This window comes from Ranitomeya imitator, chromosome 5 (genome assembly GCF_032444005.1).
Source record: "Ranitomeya imitator isolate aRanImi1 chromosome 5, aRanImi1.pri, whole genome shotgun sequence".
Classification (NCBI taxonomy): domain Eukaryota; kingdom Metazoa; phylum Chordata; class Amphibia; order Anura; family Dendrobatidae; genus Ranitomeya; species Ranitomeya imitator.
This window is the reverse complement of record NC_091286.1, coordinates 570,231,592-570,251,903: the sequence shown is the minus strand read 5'-3', so window position 1 is coordinate 570,251,903 and position 20,312 is coordinate 570,231,592. Positions and strand designations below refer to the sequence as shown.

Below are 20,312 nucleotides of genomic sequence, written 5' to 3'. Positions count from 1 at the left end.
ACAGGTTGCAGCAGATCTGGACTCAGGTAGTGGACAATTTGACCTTGTCCCAGGAGAAGGCTCAGCTTTTCGCTAATCGCAGACGCCGTGTGGGATCCCGACTTCGTGTTGGGGATCTGGTTTGGTTATCTTCTCGTCATATTCCTATGAAGGTTTCCTCTCCTAAATTTAAACCTCGTTTTATTGGTCCGTATAGGATTTCTGAGATTCTCAATCCGGTGTCTTTTCGTCTGACCCTCCCAGACTCCTTTTCCATACATAATGTATTCCATAGGTCGTTGTTGAGGAGATACGTGGCACCTATGGTTCCATCTGTGGAGCCTCCTGCCCCTGTTTTGGTGGAGGGGGAATTGGAGTATATTGTGGAGAAGATTTTGGATTCTCGTGTCTCTAGACGGAAACTCCAGTATCTGGTCAAATGGAAGGGTTATGCTCAGGAAGATAATTCCTGGGTTTTTGCCTCTGATGTCCATGCCCCAGATCTTGTTCGTGCCTTTCATGTGGCTCATCCTGGTCGGCCTGGGGGTTCTGGTGAGGGTTCGGTGACCCCTCCTCAAGGGGGGGGGGTACTGTTGTGAATTCTGTGGCTGAGTTCACTTCTGTGGTCACAAGTGGTATTGCAGTCTCTGGGCTTCCTCCCTCAGGTGTTTTGGTGAGCTCGTTGGCTGCCTTGCTATTTAGCTCCACCTGAGTCTGTCTTCCTTGCTCCTTGTCAATGTTCCAGTGTTGGATCTGAGCTACTGCATCTTTCCTTGGGCCTGCTGCTCTGCTAGATAAGTGCTTCTAGTTTGTTTTCTGTTTTTTCTGTCCAGCTTGCTATTAACTTTTGCTGGAAGCTCTGAGAAGCAAAGGGGTGCACCGCCGTGCTGTTAGTTCGGCACAGTGGGTCTTTTTGCCCCTTTGCGTGGTTTTCGTTTTAGGGTTTTTTGTAGACTGCATAGTTCTCTTTGCTATCCTCGCTCTGTCTAGAATATCGGGCCTCACTTTGCTGAATCTATTTCATTCCTACGTTTGTCTTTTCATCTTGCTAACAGTCATTATATGTGGGGGGCTGCCTATTCCTTTGGGGTATTTCTCTGAGGTAAGTCAGGCTTGTATTTCTATCTTCAGGCTAGTCAGCTCCTCAGGCAGTGCCGAGTTGCATAGGTAGTGATAGGCGCAATCCACTGCTGCTTATAGTTGTGTGAGGATAGATCAGGTACTGCAGTCTACAGAGATTCCACGTCTCAGAGCTCGTCCTATTGTTTTTGGTTATTGCCAGATCTCTGTATGTGCGCTGATTACTGCACGCTGTGTTGCCTGATTGCCAGCCATAACAGATAAGCCCCTGATGCTGGTGGGCTTAGCTCACCCTCGATTTTGGGGGTGACAGGTTCCCTTTAAACGTGAACTTCAAGCTCAAGTAACATCAGTGTCAGATTGCACCATCCGTCATTGTCTGAGCCAAAGTGGACTTCATGGGAGACGAGCAAGGAGGACACCATTGTTGAAAAAAAAAATCATAAAAAAGCCAGACTGGAATTTGCCAAACTACGTGTTGACAAGCCACAAAGCTTCAGAGAAAATGTCCTATGGACAGATGAGACAAAAAATGTAACTTTTTGACAAGGCACATCAGCTCTATGTTCCCAAATGGAAAAATTAAGCATATCAAGAAAAGAACACTATCCCTACTGTGAATCATGGAGGAGGCTGTTATGTTCTGGGGCTGCATTGCTGCATCTGGCACAGGCTGTCTATAGTCTGTGCAGGTACAATGAAATTTCAAGACTATCAAGGGATTCTATTGAGAAATGTGCTGCCCGGTGTCAGAAAGCTTGGTCTCAGTCGCAGGTCATGGGTCTTGCAACCGGATAATGACCCAAAACACACAGCTGAAAACACCCAAGAGTGGCTAAGAGAAAAACATTGGACTATTGTCTCAAAAGGTTGTGCAACAAAATATTAAGTTAAGGGTACCATCATTTCTGTCCAGGCCTATTTCATGAGTTTTATTTTATTTTATTTTTTTAAATCTGTGGAAGCATGGTTGAAAATCAACACATTCTGAAGCAGTTCAAAAGGAGTCTCCTGTAAGACCCCCAGGACCAAGTTAAGGGAGGCACTACATGTGCAACCCCTTGTATGAAAGTATTCACTTGCAGATTTGTCGCAATCCTGTGCTGGAATAAGGCCGATATCTGGCCGTTGAGGGAACTGAGAGCCAGGCCTGAGTCCAGACCGGACTGAAGGAAGTCTAAAATGGTGAAAATAGAAAACATGAGTGGGGAACATTCCTGATTTCTGCACCATGCGAAAAAAGTTTTCCAGGTACGGTGGTAGATGCGTACCGACACAGGTTTGCGAACACTAATCATTATGGAAACAACCTGTTGTGAAAAACTAGCCTGGGTCAGAACCCAGGATTCAATGGCTAAGCCGTTAAACACAGGGCCGCTGAGTTCTGGTGGCAAATCGGACCCTGGGAGAGCAGATCTGGACGATGCGGCAATCGCCAGGGAATGTCAGCGACGAGGTGCACCAACTCTGCGAACCACGCTAGGCGTGGCCAGTCTGGAGTGACCAGGATCACCAGAAAACTCTCCGCTTTGATCTTCCTAATGACTTTAGGAAGTAGCAGCAGCGGGGGAAAAATGTACGGAAGGCGAAACTGGCACCACAGAAGAACCAGAGCATGCACTCCGATGGCTCTTGGATCTCGAGACTGAGCTATGAACTCGGGAACTTTGGTATTCAGTCTGGACGCCATTAGATCGACATCCGTGGTCCCCCAGCGAAGACAGATCTGTTGGAAAACTTCCGGATGAATTTCCCACTCCCCTGAGGCGAGACCCTGACGGCTGAGGAAGTCTGCCCCCCAGTTTCCCACACCTGGGATGTGTACTGCCGAGATCAATGAGTGATTTATCGGAGAATGTGAACTACCTCGGCCATGGCTGCCCGGCTGCGTGTTGATTGATGATTGATATACGCCACAGCCGTGGCATTGTCCGATTGAATTCGGATGGGGTGACCCGCCAGAAGACAGTGGAATTGCTAGCCGTATCGCTCAGATCTCTAGAACATTGATTGGGAGTCTGGATTCCCGAGTTGACCAGCCTCTATGAGCAGTGTGGAGATGAAAAACTGCTCCCCAGCACAGAAGACTGGCATCGGTAGTCACCACTAACCATTGAACCGTGAGAAAGGATCTTCCCTGGTTGAGGGAGGAGCTCAGAGTCCACCATCTGAGAGCCTGTCTGAGCCGCAGAGACAAGCGGCACCGGCGGGCGAGAGAGAATGGGTTCCTGTCCCAAGCAGCCAGAAGAGAATGCTGTAGGGGACGGAGATGCAGTTGAGCGAAGGAGACTGCTTCCATTGCTGCCACCATTTTTCCCAGAACCCTCATAGCAAATCGGATGGAATGAGGGGATGAATGACAAAGTGCGTAGGCTCCCTGTTGAAGGGCTAAGGCCTTGTCCCGAGGGAGATTCACCAACCCTCGGGAGGTGTCCAAGATCATCCCCAAAAAGGATATCTGATGGGCGAGAACTGGGGAAGACATGCTTAAGTTTATCAACCAGCCCAGCCGAGAAAGTGTATTGCAAGTGATAATAACAGACTCTGCGCGGTCCCTTGACTAGAAGGTCGCCCAGATAGGGCAGAACAACCACGCCCCAAGAGTGCAAGATGGACATGACGGCCACCATAACCTTTGTGAATACTCTGGGAGTGGTAGTGAGGCCAAAGCCATGAACTGAAAATGCTGTTCGCGAATGGCGAAGCACAGTAATTGTTGGTGAGGGGAAAAAAAATCAGAATGTGGAGGTAAGCACCCCGAATGTCAATGGATGCCAGAAACTCCCCTTTTTCCATTGAGGTAATGACCGAACTAGGAGAGATTCCATGCGAAAATGGTGGACCTTGACAAACTTGTTTAGAAGTTTGAGGTCCAGGATGGGTCTTACTTTTCCATCATTTTTTGGGACCACAAACAGGTTCGAGTAGAACTCTTTGAACCTTTCATTTTCTGGGACTGGCACAATGACTCCATCTTGACGCAGTGAATCTATGGCTCGAGAGAAAGCCCTTGCTCTCGCTTTGGATTTTGGAAAATGGGAAAGGAAGAACCGGGTTGCAGGACGAGAGGAAAAATTGATTTTGTATCTGGAGGACACCAGGTCTATGACCCATTTGTCGTGGATGACGGAAAGCCAGACCTGACGAAACAGAAGTAGGTGTCCGCCTACCTTGCTGGTGCCAACCGAATAAAGCCAGGAGTCATTGGGTGGAAAATCTCTGGGACTTAGATCCCTTAGATCTAGACTGTCTTGGACGACCCTTCCACTGGTGGTTGGGTCTATAGGAAACATGTGACCCTTTGTTCCTGAGTGGGGAACGCCCTGATTCAAAAGAAGTGCGCCAGCCTGGATTGGAACGAAAGGACCAGAAGCGGATTAGTTGCTGATGCTTAAAGGGATGCCTAAGCCTCTGCTGTGGAAGGAATTTGCTCTTCCCTCCTGTACAATCCGAAATAAGCTGATGCAACGTCTCACCGAATAAATGGCCGCTCTGGTAAGGGAGAGATGTCAGAGACTTTTTGGAGGCAGAGTCCACTTTCCATTCTCTGAGCCATAATGCGCTTCTGATTGTAATGGCATTTGCTACTGACAGCACCGCGCAACTGTCACATCCAAAGAGGAATGAACCACATAGTCTCCCACTCGAGAGAATTGATTAGCCAGCTCCACTGCCTCCAGGGGAAGGTTACTGTCCTGAATCGAAGTAGTTAAGGTCTCTGTCCAGGAGACCATTGCTTTAGCTACACATGAGGTGGCGAGGGAAGGGTAGAGCGCTGAACCTGAGGCCTCAAAGACAGAATGAGCCAGATTTTCTATCTGATGGTCCGTGGGATTTTTAATTGATGACCCATCCAGCAGGGATAGAAGGGTTTGGAAGCCAATCCGGATATTGGTGGGTCTACTACAGGACATTCGGCCCAATCTTTCCTCAGATCAGCTGAATAAAGGATACCGCACTTTAAGGGGCTTCTGCCCAGTGAATCGCTTATCCGGATGCTCCCTGTGCTGATCAACTATAGTCTGAAACTCCAGGTGAATGGCAAATGTTCTATGAGGGCGTTTAGTCCTTTTGAAGGACACTGCGTGATCCGGAGAAGAACCGAAGTCCTCGTCAAACTTCAGAGTTTGGTTGACGGCCTCAATAAGTGAATCCACCATTTTCTGGAAATCTGGAGAGTCCAGATCCAAAGAAACATCTGAATCATACTTAGAATCATGTTTGCTACACTGTTGTGAATTCTGTTGTCAAGCTCCCTCCTGTGGTCATGAATGGTACTTCGGCTGGTTCTGTCCATGGGCTTCCTCTGGTGGTTGTGAGTGGGGCTGCGGCTTCTGGGTTTCCTTCCACAGGTGACGAGGTTGATTCGTTGGCTGGCTGCTCTATTTAACTCCACTTAGATCATTGCTCCATGCCACCTGTCAATGTTCTAGTATTGGTCTAGTTCGCTCCTGGATCGTTCTGGTGACCTGTTTTCTCCAGCTGAAGCTAAGTTCCTGCTTGTTTTTCTCTTGTTTGCTATTTTTCTGTCCAGCTTGCTATTTTGATTTTTGTCTTGCTTGCTGGAAGCTCTGGGAGGCAGAGGGGGCGCCTCCGCACCGTGAGTCGGTGTGGAGGGTCTTTTTGCGCCCTTTGCGTGGTTTTTTTGTAGTTTTTGTGCTGACCGCAAAGTTACCTTTCCTATCCTCTGTCTGTTCAGTAAGTCGGGCCTCTCTTTGCTAAATCTATTTCATCTCTGTGTTTGTGATTTTCATCTTAACTCACAGTCATTATATGTGGGGGGCTGCCTTTTCCTTTGGGGAATTTCTCTGAGGAAAGGTAGGCTTTATATTTCTATCTTTAGGGCTAGCTAGTTCTTAGGCTGTGACGAGTTGCATAGGGAGCGTTAGGAGCAATCCACGGCTATTTCTAGTGTGTGTGATAGGATTAGGGATTGCGGTCAGCAGAGTTCCCACGTCCCAGAGCTTGTCCTGTATTATTGTAACTATCAGGTCTTTCCGTGTGCTCTTAACCACCAGGTCCATTATTGTCCTAACCACCAGGTCATAACAGTACAGGTGGCCCAAAGTATTAATGCATTTCAATAGAGGGATAAGAGAAGTTCTGAGACCATTTTTTTTTCTTTGCAGTGTGTTTTGTCTCTGTTTTCCCCTTTACCTCTGGGTGGTTCAGGATACAGGTGTAGATATGGACATTCAAGGTCTGTCCTCTTGTATGGATAATCTCACTGCAAGGGTACAAGACATTCAAGATTTTGTGGTTCAGAATCCGATGTCAGAGCCTAGGATTCCAATTCCTGATTTGTTTTTTGGGGATAGATCTAAGTTTCTGAATTTCAAAAATAATTGTAAATTGTTTCTTACTTTGAAACCTCGCTCCTCAGGTGACCCTGTTCAACAAGTGAAAATCATTATTTCTTTGTTACGTGGCGACCCTCAAGACTGGGCATTTTCCCTTGCGCCAGGAGATCCGGCATTGCGTGATGTTGATGCGTTTTTTCTGGCGCTTGGATTGCTTTATGATGAACCAAATTCAGTGGATCAGGCAGAGAAAATCTTGCTGGCTCTGTGTCAGGGTCAGGATGAGGTAGAGATATATTGTCAGAAGTTTAGGAAGTGGTCTGTACTCACTCAGTGGAATGAATGTGCCCTGGCAGCAATTTTCAGAAAGGGTCTCTCTGAAGCCCTTAAGGATGTCATGGTGGGATTTCCCATGCCTGCTGGTCTGAATGAGTCTATGTCTTTGGCCATTCAGATCGATCGACGCTTGCGTGAGCGTAAAGCTGTGCACCATTTGGAGGTATTATCTGAGCATAGACCTGAGTCTATGCAATGTGATAGGACTTTGACCAGAGCTGAACGGCAAGAACACAGAAGTCGGAATGGGCTGTGTTTTTACTGTGGTGATTCCACTCATGCTATCTCCGATTGTCCTAAGCGCACTAAGCGGTTCGCTAGGGCAGCCACCATTGGTATGGTACAGTCGAATTTTCTTTTGTCCGTTACTCTGATTTGCTCTTTGTCATCCTATTCTGTTATGGCATTTGTGGTTTCAGGCGCTGCCCTGAATTTGATGGACTTGGAGTTTGCTAGGCGCTGTGGTTTTTTCTTGGAGCCCTTGCAGTATCCTATTCCTTTGAGAGGTATTGATGCTACGCCTTTGGCCAAGAATAAGCCTCAGTATTGGACCCAATTGACCATGTGCATGGCTCCTGCACATCAGGAGGATATTCGCTTTTTGGTGTTGCATAATCTGCATGATGTGGTCGTTTTGGGGTTGCCATGGCTACAGGTCCATAATTCAGTATTGGATTGGAAATCTATGTCTGTGTCCAGCTGGGGTTGTCAGGGGGTACATGGTGATGTTCCATTTTTGTCAATTTCGTCGTCCACTCCTTCTGAAGTCCCGGAGTTTTTGTCGGATTACCGGGATGTATTTGATGAGCCCAAATCCAGTGCCCTACGTCCTCATAGGGATTGCGATTGTGCTATTAATTTGATTCCTGGTAGTAAGTTTCCTAAGGGCCGACTGTTCAATTTATCTGTGCCAGAACACGCCGCTATGCGGAGTTATATAAAGGAATCCTTGGAGAAAGGTCATATTCGCCCGTCATCATCACCGTTAGGAGCAGGGTTCTTTTTTGTGGCCAAGAAGGATGGTTCTTTGAGACCTTGTATTGATTACCGCCTTCTTAATAAAATTACAGTCAGGTTTCAGTATCCTTTCCCGCTGCTGTCTGATTTGTTTGCTCGTATTAAAGGGGCTAGTTGGTTCACCAAGATAGATCTTCGAGGGGCGTATAATCTTGTGCGTATTAAACAGGGCGATGAATGGAAAACAGCATTTAATACGCCCGAGGGCCATTTTGAGTACCTGGTTATGCCATTCGGGCTTTCCAATGCTCCATCAGTATTTCAGTCCTTTATGCATGACATCTTCCGAGAGTACCTGGATAAATTCCTGATTGTATATTTGGATGATATTTTGGTCTTTTCGGATGATTGGGAGTCTCACGTGAAGCAGGTCAGAATGGTGTTCCAGGTCCTTCGTGCAAATTATTTGTTTGTGAAGGGGTCAAAGTGTCTCTTTGGAGTTCAGAAGGTTTCATTTTTGGGTTTCATTTTTTCCCCTTCTACTATCGAGATGGATCCTGTTAAAGTCCAGGCCATTTATGATTGGACTCAGCCGACATCTGTGAAGAGCCTGCAAAAGTTCCTGGGCTTTGCTAATTTTTATCGTCGCTTCATCAGTAATTTTTCTATTGTTGCTAAACCGTTGATTGATTTGAACAAGAAGGGTGCTGATGTGGTCAATTGGTCCTCTGCGGCTGTAGAGGCTTTTCAGGAGTTGAAGCGTCGTTTTGCTTCTGCCCCTGTGTTGTGCCAGCCAGATGTTTCGCTCCCGTTTCAGGTTGAGGTTGATGCTTCTGAGATTGGAGCAGGAGCTGTTTTGTCGCAAAGAAGTTCTGATGGCTCGGTGATGAAACCATGTGCCTTCTTTTCTAGAAAGTTTTCGCCTGCTGAGCGCAATTATGACGTTGGCAATCGAGAGTTGTTGGCCATGAAGTGGGCATTTGAGGAGTGGCGTCATTGGCTTGAAGGAGCCAAGCATCGCGTGGTGGTCTTGACAGATCACAAGAATTTGACTTATCTCGAGTCTGCCAAACGGTTGAATCCTAGACAGGCTCGATGGTCGCTATTTTTCTCCCGTTTTGATTTTCTGGTTTCGTACCTTCCGGGCTCTAAGAATGTGAAGGCTGATGCCCTGTCAAGGAGTTTTGTGCCCGACTCTCCGGGTGTTCCTGAGCCAGCGGGTATTCTCAAAGAGGGGGTAATTTTGTCTGCCATCTCCCCTGATTTGCGGCGGGTGCTGCAAAAATTTCAGGCTGATAGACCTGACCCTTGCCCAGCGGAGAGACTGTTTGTCCCTGATAGATGGGCTAGTAGAGTTATCTCTGAGGTTCATTGTTCGGTGTTGGCTGGTCATCCTGGAATCTTTGGTACCAGAGATTTGGTGGCTAGATCCTTTTGGTGGCCGTCTTTGTCACGGGATGTGCGTTCTTTTGTGCAGTCCTGTGGTACTTGTGCTCGGGCTAAGCCCTGCTGTTCTCGTGCCAGTGGGTTGCTTTTGCCCTTGCCGGTTCCGAAGAGGCCCTGGACGCATATTTCTATGGATTTTATTTCGGATCTCCCTGTCTCTCAAAAGATGTCGGTCACTTGGGTGGTTTGTGATCGCTTCTCTAAGATGGTCCATTTGGTACCCTTGTCTAAATTGCCTTCCTCCTCTGATTTGGTGCCCTTGTTTTTCCAGCATGTGGTTCGTTTGCATCGCATTCCGGAGAACATCGTTTCGGACAGAGGTTCCCAGTTTGTTTCGAGGTTTTGGCGATCCTTTTGTGATAGGATGGGCATTGATTTGTCTTTTTCCTCGGCTTTCCATCTTCAGACAAATGGCCAAAATGAACGAACTAATCAGACTTTGGAAACATATCTGAGATGCTTTGTTTCTGCTGATCAGGATGATTGGGTGTCATTTTTGCCTTTGGCTGAGTTCGCCCTTAATAATCGGGCCAGCTCGGCTACTTTGGTTTCGCCGTTTTTCTGCAATTCTGGTTTCCATCCTCGTTTCTCTTCAGGGCAGGTTGAGTCTTCGGACTGTCCTGGTGTAGATACTGTGGTGGATAGGTTGCAGCAGATTTGGACTCATGTGGTGGACAATTTGACATTGTCCCAGGAGAAGGCTCAACGTTTCGCTAACCGCCGACGCTGTGTAGGTCCCCGACTTCGTGTTGGGGATTTGGTTTGGTTGTCGTCTCGTTATGTTCCTATGAAGGTTTCCTCTCCTAAGTTTAAGCCTCGTTTCATTGGTCCGTATAAGATTTCTGAGGTTCTCAATCCTGTGTCATTTCGTTTGATCCTTCCAGCTTCTTTTGCCATCCATAATGTGTTCCATAGGTCGTTGTTGCGGAGATACGTGGCGCCTGTGGTTCCATCCGTTGATCCTCCTGCCCCGGTGTTGGTTGAGGGGGAGTTGGAGTATGTTGTGGAGAAGATTTTGGATTCTCATATTTCGAGACGGAAACTCCAGTACCTGGTCAAGTGAAAGGGTTATGGTCAGGAAGATAATTCCTGGGTCTTTGCCTCTGATGTTCATGCTGCCGATCTGGTTCGTGCCTTTCATTTGGCTCATCCTGGTCGGCCTGGGGGCTCTAGTGAGGGTTTGGTGACCCCTCCTCAAGGGGGGGTACTGTTGTGAATTCTGTTGTCAAGCTCCCTCCTGTGGTCATGAATGGTACTTCGGCTGGTTCTGTCCATGGGCTTCCTATGCTGGTTGTGAGTGGGGCTGCGGCTTCTGAGTTTCCTTCCACAGGTGACGAGGTTGATTCGTTGGCTGGCTGCTCTATTTAACTCCACTTAGATCATTGCTCCCAGCGAAGACAGATCTGTTGGAAAACTTCCGGATGAATTTCCCACTCCCCTGAGGCGAGACCCTGACGGCTGAGGAAGTCTGCCGCCCAGTTTCCCACACCTGGGATGTGTACTGCCGAGATCAATGAGTGATTTATCGGAGAATGTGAACTACCTCGGCCATGGCTGCCCGGCTGCGTGTTGACTGATGATTGATATACGCCACAGACGTGGCACTGTCCGATTGAATTCGGATGGGGTGACCCGCCAGAAGACAGTGGAATTTCTAGCCGTATCGCTCAGATCTCTAGAACATTGATTGGGAGTCTGGATTCCCGAGTTGACCAGCCTCTATGAGCAGTGTGGAGCTGAAAAACTGCTCCCCAGCCCAGAAGACTGGCATCGGTAGTCACCACTAACCATTGAACCGTGAGAAAGGATCTTCCCTGGTTGAGGGAGGAGCTCAGAGTCCACCATCTGAGAGCCTGTCTGAGCCGCAGAGACAAGCGGCACCGGCGGTCGAGAGAGAATGGGTTCCTGTCCCAAGCAGCCAGAATAGAATGCTGTAGGGGACGGAGATGCAGTTGAGCGAAGGAGACTGCTTCCATTGCTGCCACCATTTTTCCCAGAACCCTCATAGCAAATCGGATGGAATGAGGGGATGAATGACAAAGTGCGTGGGCTCCCTGTTGAAGGGCTAAGGCCTTGTCCCGAGGGAGATTCACCAACCCTCGGGAGGTGTCCAAGATCATCCCCAAAAAGGATATCTGATGGGCGAGAACTGGGGAAGACATGCTTAAGTTTATCAACCAGCCCAGCCGAGAAAGTGTATTGCAAGTGATAATAACGGATTCTGCGCGGTCCCTTGACTAGAAGGTCGCCCAGATAGGGCAGAACAACCACGCCCCAAGAGTGCAAGATGGACATGACGGCCACCATAACCTTTGTGAATACTCTGGGAGTGGTAGTGAGGCCAAAGCCGTGAACTGAAAATGCTGTTCGCGAATAGCGTAGCACAGTAATTGTTGGTGAGGGGGAAAAAAATCGGAATGTGGAGGTAAGCACCCCGAATGTCAATGGATGCCAGAAACTCCCCTTTTTCCATTGAGGTAATGACCGAACTAGGAGAGATTCCATGCGAAAATGGTGGACCTTGACAAACTTGTTTAGAAGTTTGAGGTCCAGGATGGGTCTTACTTTTCCATCATTTTTTGGGACCACAAACAGGTTCGAGTAGAACTCTTTGAACCTTTCATTTTCTGGGACTGGCACAATGACTCCATCTTGACGCAGTGAATCTATGGCTCGAGAGAAAGCCCTTGCTCTCGCTTTGGATTTTGGAAAATGGGAAAGGAAGAACCGGGTTGCAGGACGAGAGGAAAAATTGATTTTGTATCTGGAGGACACCAGGTCTATGACCCATTTGTCGTGGATGACGGAAAGCCAGACCTGACGAAACAGAAGTAGGTGTCCGCCTACCTTGCTGGTGCCAACCGAATAAAGCCAGGAGTCATTGGGTGGAAAATCTCTGGGACTTAGATCCCTTAGATCTAGACTGTCTTGGACGACCCTTCCACTGGTGGTTGGGTCTATAGGAAACATGTGACCCTTTGTTCCTGAGTGGGGAACGCCCTGATTCAGAAGAAGTGCGCCAGCCTGGATTGGAACGAAAGGACCAGAAGTGGATTAGTTGCTGAGGCTTAAAAGGATGCCTAAGCCTCTGCAACAACTGTCACATCCAAAGAGGAATGAACCACATAGTCTCCCACTCGAGAGAATTGATTAGCCAGCTCCACTGCCTCCAGGGGAAGGTTACTGTCCTGAATCGAAGTAGTTAAGGTCTCTGTCCAGGAGACCATTGCTTTAGCTACACATGAGGTGGCGAGGGAAGGGTAGAGCGCTGAACCTGAGGCCTCAAAGACAGAATGAGCCAGATTTTCTATCTGATGGTCCGTGGGATTTTTAATTGATGACCCATCCAGCAGGGATAGAAGGGTTTGGAAGCCAATCCGGATATTGGTGGGTCTACTACAGGACATTCGGCCCAATCTTTCCTCAGATCAGCTGAATAAAGGATACCGCACTTTAAGGGGCTTCTGCCCAGTGAATCGCTTATCCGGATGCCCCCTGTGCTGATCAACTATAGTCTGAAACTCCAGGTGAATGGCAAATGTTCTATGAGGGCGTTTAGTCCTTTTGAAGGACACTGCGTGATCCGGAGAAGAACCGAAGTCCTCGTCAACCTTCAGAGTTTGGTTGACGGCCTCAATAAATGAATCCACCATTTTCTGGAAATCTGGAGAGTCCAGATCCAAAGAAACATCTGAATCATACTTAGAATCATGTTTGCTACACTGTTGTGAATTCTGTTGTCAAGCTCCCTCCTGTGGTCATGAATGGTACTTCGGCTGGTTCTGTCCATGGGCTTCCTCTGGTGGTTGTGAGTGGGGCTGCGGCTTCTGAGTTTCCTTCCACAGGTGACGAGGTTGATTCGTTGGCTGGCTGCTCTATTTAACTCCACTTAGATCATTGCTCCATGCCACCTGTCAATGTTCTAGTATTGGTCTAGTTCGCTCCTGGATCGTTCTGGTGACCTGTTTTCTCCAGCTGAAGCTAAGTTCCTGCTTGTTTTTCTCTTGTTTGCTATTTTTCTGTCCAGCTTGCTATTTTGATTTTTGTCTTGCTTGCTTGAAGCTCTGGGAGGCAGAGGGGGCGCCTCCGCACCGAGAGACGGTGCGGAGGGTCTTTTTGCGCCCTCTGCGTGGTTTTTTTGTAGTTTTTGTGCTGACCGCAAAGTTACCTTTCCTATCCTCTGTCTGTTCAGTAAGTCGGGCCTCTCTTTGCTAAATCTATTTCATCTCTGTGTTTGTGATTTTCATCTTAACTCACAGTCATTATATGTGGGGGGCTGCCTTTTCCTTTGGGGAATTTCTCTGAGGCAAGGTAGGCTTTATATTTCTATCTTTAGGGCTAGCTAGTTCTTAGGCTGTGACGAGTTGCATAGGGAGCGTTAGGAACAATCCACAGCTATTTCTAGTGTGTGTGATAGGATTAGGGATTGCGGTCAGCAGAGTTCCCACGTCCCAGAGCTTGTCCTGTATTATTGTAACTATCAGGTCTTTCCGTGTGCTCTTAACCACCAGGTCCATTATTGTCCTAACCACCAGGTCATAACACTACACACTTCTGGTGAGAGAGAGCGAGAAGCGGTGCTCACGGTTGCCAAGGCACATGATGGCTCGGTGGACGTAGTACGGATCCATTTTCTAGTTGCCTGCACATTTCTAGAATGCTTGCGGACCCTGCTACCCGACATCTCCCTTGTACGAGAGGATCCATCAACCTCCGTCATGGGAGCTGTCCAATCCACAGAGGGATCACGGAGTGATTCAATCGCTTTGGCCAGAGAAGCCATGGATTGCAACAGTGACGAAGCCCACTCAGGGGGACCGGGTACACTGGGCTCGGTGACAGTGGAGGGCTCCTGAGCGTATTTGGGGTCACAGGCTTTGCAGAGTGGCGAGCTTTGTGCTTTAGGGAACGCAGACTGGCAAGAGTTACATGTGGTGAAAAAGACTGTAATAGTCTTATTAGATTTTTTAAGTGCTTTGGACTGAGACATAATGTACCCTTCTATGAGGCCTTTTACAGGGACTCCTACAAAAAATGCAGAGGTAATACTGCAGAGGGTAAGAGGGGATGGGAGTATTGCAGAGGTCCCTTACCCGAGTCTTTGAGCAGATCCTGCATTCCAGATCCTGTGGCCCAGATCTTGCGGCCCAGGTCCTATGTCCCCTCTTGATTAGTGCTGTTCTCAGCGCTCAATTACCAAATCCTTGCAGGGAAAAAAAACGCTCACGGATGTCCAGCTTGTGTCCGGAAAGTGGCATGAAGGGACAGAAAGATGGCCCCCGAGAATACAAAAGGCGCTTCTCGTCCTGAACAAGAAGGCTGATGAGGGGACTAAATTTATTTTTTCTTTTCGGCGCCGGAAAGGGACCCTCCCCCGCTGCAGAAAATTATGGAAAACTCTGTTACCAGCGTCCCAGACCGCTTGTTTGGAGCCCTCCAGTCCCAGCAGCCAGATGCAGAGAAACACAGCTGTATCCAGCAGGTACGGTGTGGGCCTCCTGCTGTTGCTGCCAGTTTCTTTGATCGGTGCAGGGAACCCTCAATCCACCATCCCTTTAACAGGGAGGTGGAGAGGGACCGTCCACCTCCTTGCATCATCCACTTTAACAGTGGTGATGCAGTGGGGGCTGAACGGACACCAAAAAAGGAAAGAATGCCTCTGTACATCCAACGGGTTCAATTCCCTCAGAAGGTACAGGGCTGGATGTCCGCCATTAGGCCTGGCTGCAGAAGAGGGTACATGGAGGCAAAACTCCATGTACTCATCTGTTGATGGTGTGGGGAAATCGGTACCCTTTAAGGGACCTGTCGCCCCTAAAAATCAGCTCATGCCCACGTCGCAGGAGAGGATATGTGGAGGTGACACTCCACTTGCTCACCTGTTGTTGGCTCGGGGCGATCGAAGCCTTGAAAGGTTCCATCGTCCCTTCATCCGAAGAAAATGTAAAAATGTAAAAATTGAAAATTAAAATAAAAAAGGGATTTTTAGTCTGAAGAAAAGACCCATGTGCCTCCTACGGACACTAAGCATGAACTGGTTCCCCGGGAGCCAGCATGAGGGTCTATTTTATCAGGTGCAACTACTACCAAATGTATAAAGCTGTGGCCGGTAAACAATGCAGACGCCCCCACAGTCACCGGAGGAGGAGGAGTGGTAGGGTTCAGATGTACACCAATCAGATACTGATGGCCTATCCTGACTAGAGGTTAATAGTATGATACTTTCTAGAAAATACTTTTACAGAAACCATATCTGTGGATACATGGGGCAAATTATGCACTGAAATTGTCAGGAACTTATAGAACAATCCACGTGTATTAGATTTTACTCTTTCAATAAGCAAGGCAAAATATGTGGTGATCTGCACACAATCTGCATGAACATTTGTAGTTGGTATAGTCCCGGTTTTAAGCATTTCAGGGTAGAGGTTCATAAAAACTTATCTTTTATACATATACTCATGATAGCCATCATTGTGAAGATTAGTGAGCCGTCAGCTATAACCCCCATGTAACGTGTCATTTCAATATGAGGATTTAAATAAGTGATACACAGACATATCTGATACTGTTTATGTCCTGGGAAAAAAGGTCTTGAGTCCAACCTATCAAGTTCTTGATTCTCTCCAAGACATAAAAGCAAGCGGAATCCACCATGTAATACCTAATGTGTATGACCAACCTTTGGATTTGCCAAGTTTCTCTAAAGTTACAACCAGCAGAGAACATACCTGTGCTTGACAACTTGCAGATAGATGTCCTTCACACTACTGGCGCTGTGCATACTGTCAGACGTGCAGTCATCAGCCTCCTCTTGTGCGTTACTGGTTCTATAAAAGTTGCTGTCAAACTCCCTGTGCTGAGAGTCAGTGATGGGCAGATGGTCTGTATCTACCGAGTAGGAGTAGATCTTATCGGGGAGTGTGAAATTGTCATCATCTTTAAGTAGCATCTGATATCTGTACTCAAATGGATCCTCTGACCGACCTTCCTGGAGGTCTACGTAATATTTGCCATTACCTAAATCCTTATTAAAATGGGGACAAAGCTCTGGAAAAGAAGACATGGAGAAAGATCCAGGTACCCGAGTACACAGTCTAAACAAGTGCTGCCCCATCCAGAGGCCAACATCTTGACAGTCATCAGGGTAACTTTCAACGCCAGGTCCAAAGCGCAGGTCTGCCTTGTAGAGTCCCTGCCAAAAGTGGAGAGGTGACATGTTTATGACGATTCATGAGACAGAAGAATGTACAGCACGAAGTACAATCCACCGGACATCAGTATATAAAGACGCACTTTCATAATAGGGTGGGCGAGTGCCTTTGAATGTTACGGATATCTGAGATGACTTCTGATTTTCTTACAATTTCCATCAGGGGAATAAATTAAAGGTGTTATCCAACCCCAAGAATTAATCTATAAATGTATAAACCTACAATAAGCGTAATACTCACTTTATCATCCCCTGCCGCTGCTGTGCTAATATCTTCCCTGATCCCCAATGTAATCTATTGTCAACTTGGCACCCCAGTACGGCCAGATATTGGCTACAGCAGGCATGTGCTGATACGCCACATTTTGACTGTAGCTCCGTAAAGAAAGACGGGTGGAGACATTGGGAGGCAAGGGATTGGTCAGGTGAGTATCATTCCTTGTGTACTTTTAGACCATAAAAGTGTCTTGCAGAAATTCAAAGGCTTGGATGACCCCTTTAGCTATACAGCACAGGAGCTGAGAGTCTATAGTGAAGCCTTTTGTGTTCTCAAATGCATTGCATCTGAATTTTCTGGTCAGCTTACAATACACAAGCCAACAAGCAGAGAAGGACCACCTGATAGAATGTTGTTTCTTGATTGCTGGAGTCGGCACAATCTCTCCACTATATCACCAATAGTGGTAGAGGATGTCAGTGATGGCTGCCACGTCTACACTCCAACACAAGTAAGTTGCTAGAGATCACTTTAACTAAGCAGAACACAAAATTGGTGCCAAAGAACCTGGGAAAGAGGCTAACACTATTAGGGTATGTGCACACGTCAGGATTTTTTCCTGACAAAATCCTGAGAATTCTGCCAGAAATCCGCGTTTTTTTTTGCGCGGATTTCTCGCGGAATTTGCGCTGATTTTTTGCGGATTTTTTTTTTTTTTCCTGGAATGTCCTTTTTGCTTGGAAATCCGCAAAAAATCCGCAAAAAGATAGAGCATGTCAGGATTTTTTGCGGTATGCGTTTTTTTTTTTCGGAAAAAAACGCATACATCTGCACAAAAAATGCGGAATGCATTCTAAATGATAGGATGCATCATTTTAGCGTTTTTTTTAGCGGAATTATAGCGTTTTTATAGCGAAATTCTGCAAAAAAAACGATAAAAATCCTGACGTGTGCACATACCCTTAGGGTATGCTCACATGTCCGCCTATAACATATTCAAGGAGTATTTACGAGAGGATCTGAGGAAAAATCCAGGGTGGACACTTGGATTTCTGGTACGGATGTGCCTCACAAGTGCCTATTGCTCCCTATGAGGATTAGCCACATTTACCATGCTCATGGGGTCAATCTACTGGGTTTTTTCAGGAGCAAAGTTTTCATAAAGTTGCCATCCCAAAAAAATGAAGTACTGCGCATGTCGGGTCCCCCTCTTTGATGCAGGGCTCCGGCGGTGAGCCCACATCAAAGTCGCGACATGTCAGCTGTTTTGTACAGCTGACATGTGCGCAATAGCGGCAGGTGAAATCGCGATTCACCCGCCGCTATTAACCTGTTAAATGCCGCTGTCAAACGCTGACAGCGGCATTTAACTACCGCTTCCGGCCGCGCGGCCGGAAATGAGCGCATCGCCGACTCCCGTCACATGATCGGGGGTCGGCGATGTCTCAGGATGATAACCATAGAGGTCCTTGAGACCTCTATGGTTACTGATGCCGGCCTGCTGTGAGCGCCCCCCTGTGGTCGGCGCTCATAGCACACCTGCATTTCTGCTGCATAGCAGCGATCTGATGATCTCTGCTATGTAGAAGAGCCGATCGAGTGGTGCCAGCTTCTAGCCTCCCATAGAGGCTATTGAAGCATGGCAAAAGTTTTAAAAAAATGTTTTTCAAAATATGAAAAAAAAAAAAAAAAAAGTTTAACCCCTTCGTGACATGCGCCGTACTAGTACTGCGCTGCCGGCACTGCATTAGTGCCAGCAGCAGTACTAGTACGGCGCACCGATCACCGCGGTCTCGCGCTGAGCGCCGCGGTGATCGGGTGCGGGTGTCAGCTGTATACGACAGCTGACACCCCGCAGCAATGCCCACGATCGGCGCTATCGCCGATCGCGGGCATTTAACCCCTCTGATGCCGCTGTCAGTAGTGACAGCGGCATAGAGGGGGATCGCGCAGGGACGGGGGCTCCCTGCGCTCTCCCACCGGAGCAACGCAATGAGATCGCGTTGCTCCGGTGACCCGGAAGGAGTCCCCGGATCCAAGATGGCCGCCGGACTCCTTCCGGGTCATGAAGTGACCTGGCTAGCCGGCGCCTGCTGAGAGCAGGCGCTGGAAAGCCAGCTAAACTGCATGTCAGATCGTTGATCTGACAGTGTGCTATGCACAGTGTCAGATCAACGATCTGATCTAATACAGAGATGTCCCACCCTGGGACAATGTTAGAAAGTTAAAAAAAAAAAAAATAGAATGTGTAAAAAAAAATTAAAAAAAATCCCCCAAAAAAAAAAAAAACATTTCCCAATAAATCCATTTACGGTATTTATGTAAAAAAAAAAAAATAAAAATAAATGTACACATATTTGGTATCGCCGCGTCCGTAACGACCCGCTCTATAAAACTGTCCCACTAGTTAACCCCTTCAGTGAACACCGCAAAAAAAAAAAAAAAAAACAAGGCAAAAAACAACGCTTTATTATCATACAGGCGAACAAAAAGTGGAATAACACGCGATCAAAACGACGGATATAAATAACCATGGTACCGCTGAAAACATCATCTTGTCCCGCAAAAAAAAAGCCGCCATACAGCATCATCAGCAGAAAAATAAAAAAGTTATAGCTCTCAGAATAATGCGATGCAAAAACAATTATTTTTTTATATAAAATAGTTTTTATTGTGTAAAAGCGCCAAAACATAAAAAAAATTACATAAATGAGGTATCGCTGTAATCGTACTGACCCGAAGAATAAAACTGCTTTATCCATTTTACCACACGTGGAACGGTATAAACGCCCCCCCTAAAAGAAATTCAGGAATTGCTGGTTTTTGTTCATTCCGCCTCCCAAAAATCGGAATAAAAAGCGATCAAAAAATGTAATCTGCCCGAAAATGTTACCAATAAAAACGTCAACTCGTCCCGCAAAAAACAAGACCTCATATGACTCTGTGGGCCAAAATATGGATAAATTATAGCTCTCAAAATGTGGTGATGCAAAAACTATTTTTTGCAATAAAAAGCGTCTTTTAGTGTGTGACAGCTGCCAATCATAAAAATCCGCCAAAAAAACGCTATAAAAGTAAATCAAACCCCCCTTCATCACCCCCTTAGTTAGGGAAAAATAATAAAATGTAAAAAAATGTATTTATTTCCATTTTCCCATTAGTGCTAGGGTTAGGGCTAGGGTTAGGGCTAGGGCTAGGGCTAGGGTTAGGGCTAGGGTTAGGGCTGGGGTTAGGGCTAGGGCTAGGGTTAGGGCTAGGGTTAGGGTTGGGGTTAGGGTTTCAGTTATAATTGGGGGTTTCCACTGTTTAGGCACATCAGGGGCTCTCCAAACGCGACATGGCGTCCGATCTCAATTCCAGCCAATTCTGCTTTGAAAAAGTAAAACAGGGCTCCTTCCCTTCCGAGTTCTCCTGTGTGCCCAAACAGTGGTTCCCCCCAACATATGGGGTATCAGCGTTCTCAGGACAAGTTGGACAACAACTTTTGGGGTCCAATTTGTCCTGTTACCCTTGGGAAAATAAAAACATAGGGGATAAAATATCATTTTCGTGGAAAAAAAAATATTTTTTATTTTCACGGCTCTGTGTTATAAACTGTAGTGAAACACTTGTTGGTTCAAAGCTCTCACAACACATCTAGATAAGTTCCTTGGGGGGTCTAGTTTCCAATATGGGGTCACTTGTGGGGGGTTTCTACTGTTTAGGTACATCAGGGGCTCTGCAAATGCAACATGACGCCTACAGACCAATCCATCTAAGTCTGCATTTCAAATGGCGCTCCTTC

The 20,312-nt window shown here is 47.1% G+C and overlaps 1 protein-coding gene across 2 annotated transcripts in view; it reads right to left on the bottom strand.

Moving 5' to 3' along the window:
* Positions 1–20,312, bottom strand: part of ANKMY1 (ankyrin repeat and MYND domain containing 1) — a 108,633-nt gene that overhangs the window by 45,789 nt on the left and 42,532 nt on the right. For both annotated transcript variants that reach the window (XM_069727797.1, XM_069727796.1), the window contains one exon: positions 15,830–16,293. In XM_069727797.1, coding sequence (XP_069583898.1) covers positions 15,830–16,293 — 464 coding nt within the window. The remainder of the gene's footprint in view (positions 1–15,829; positions 16,294–20,312) is intronic.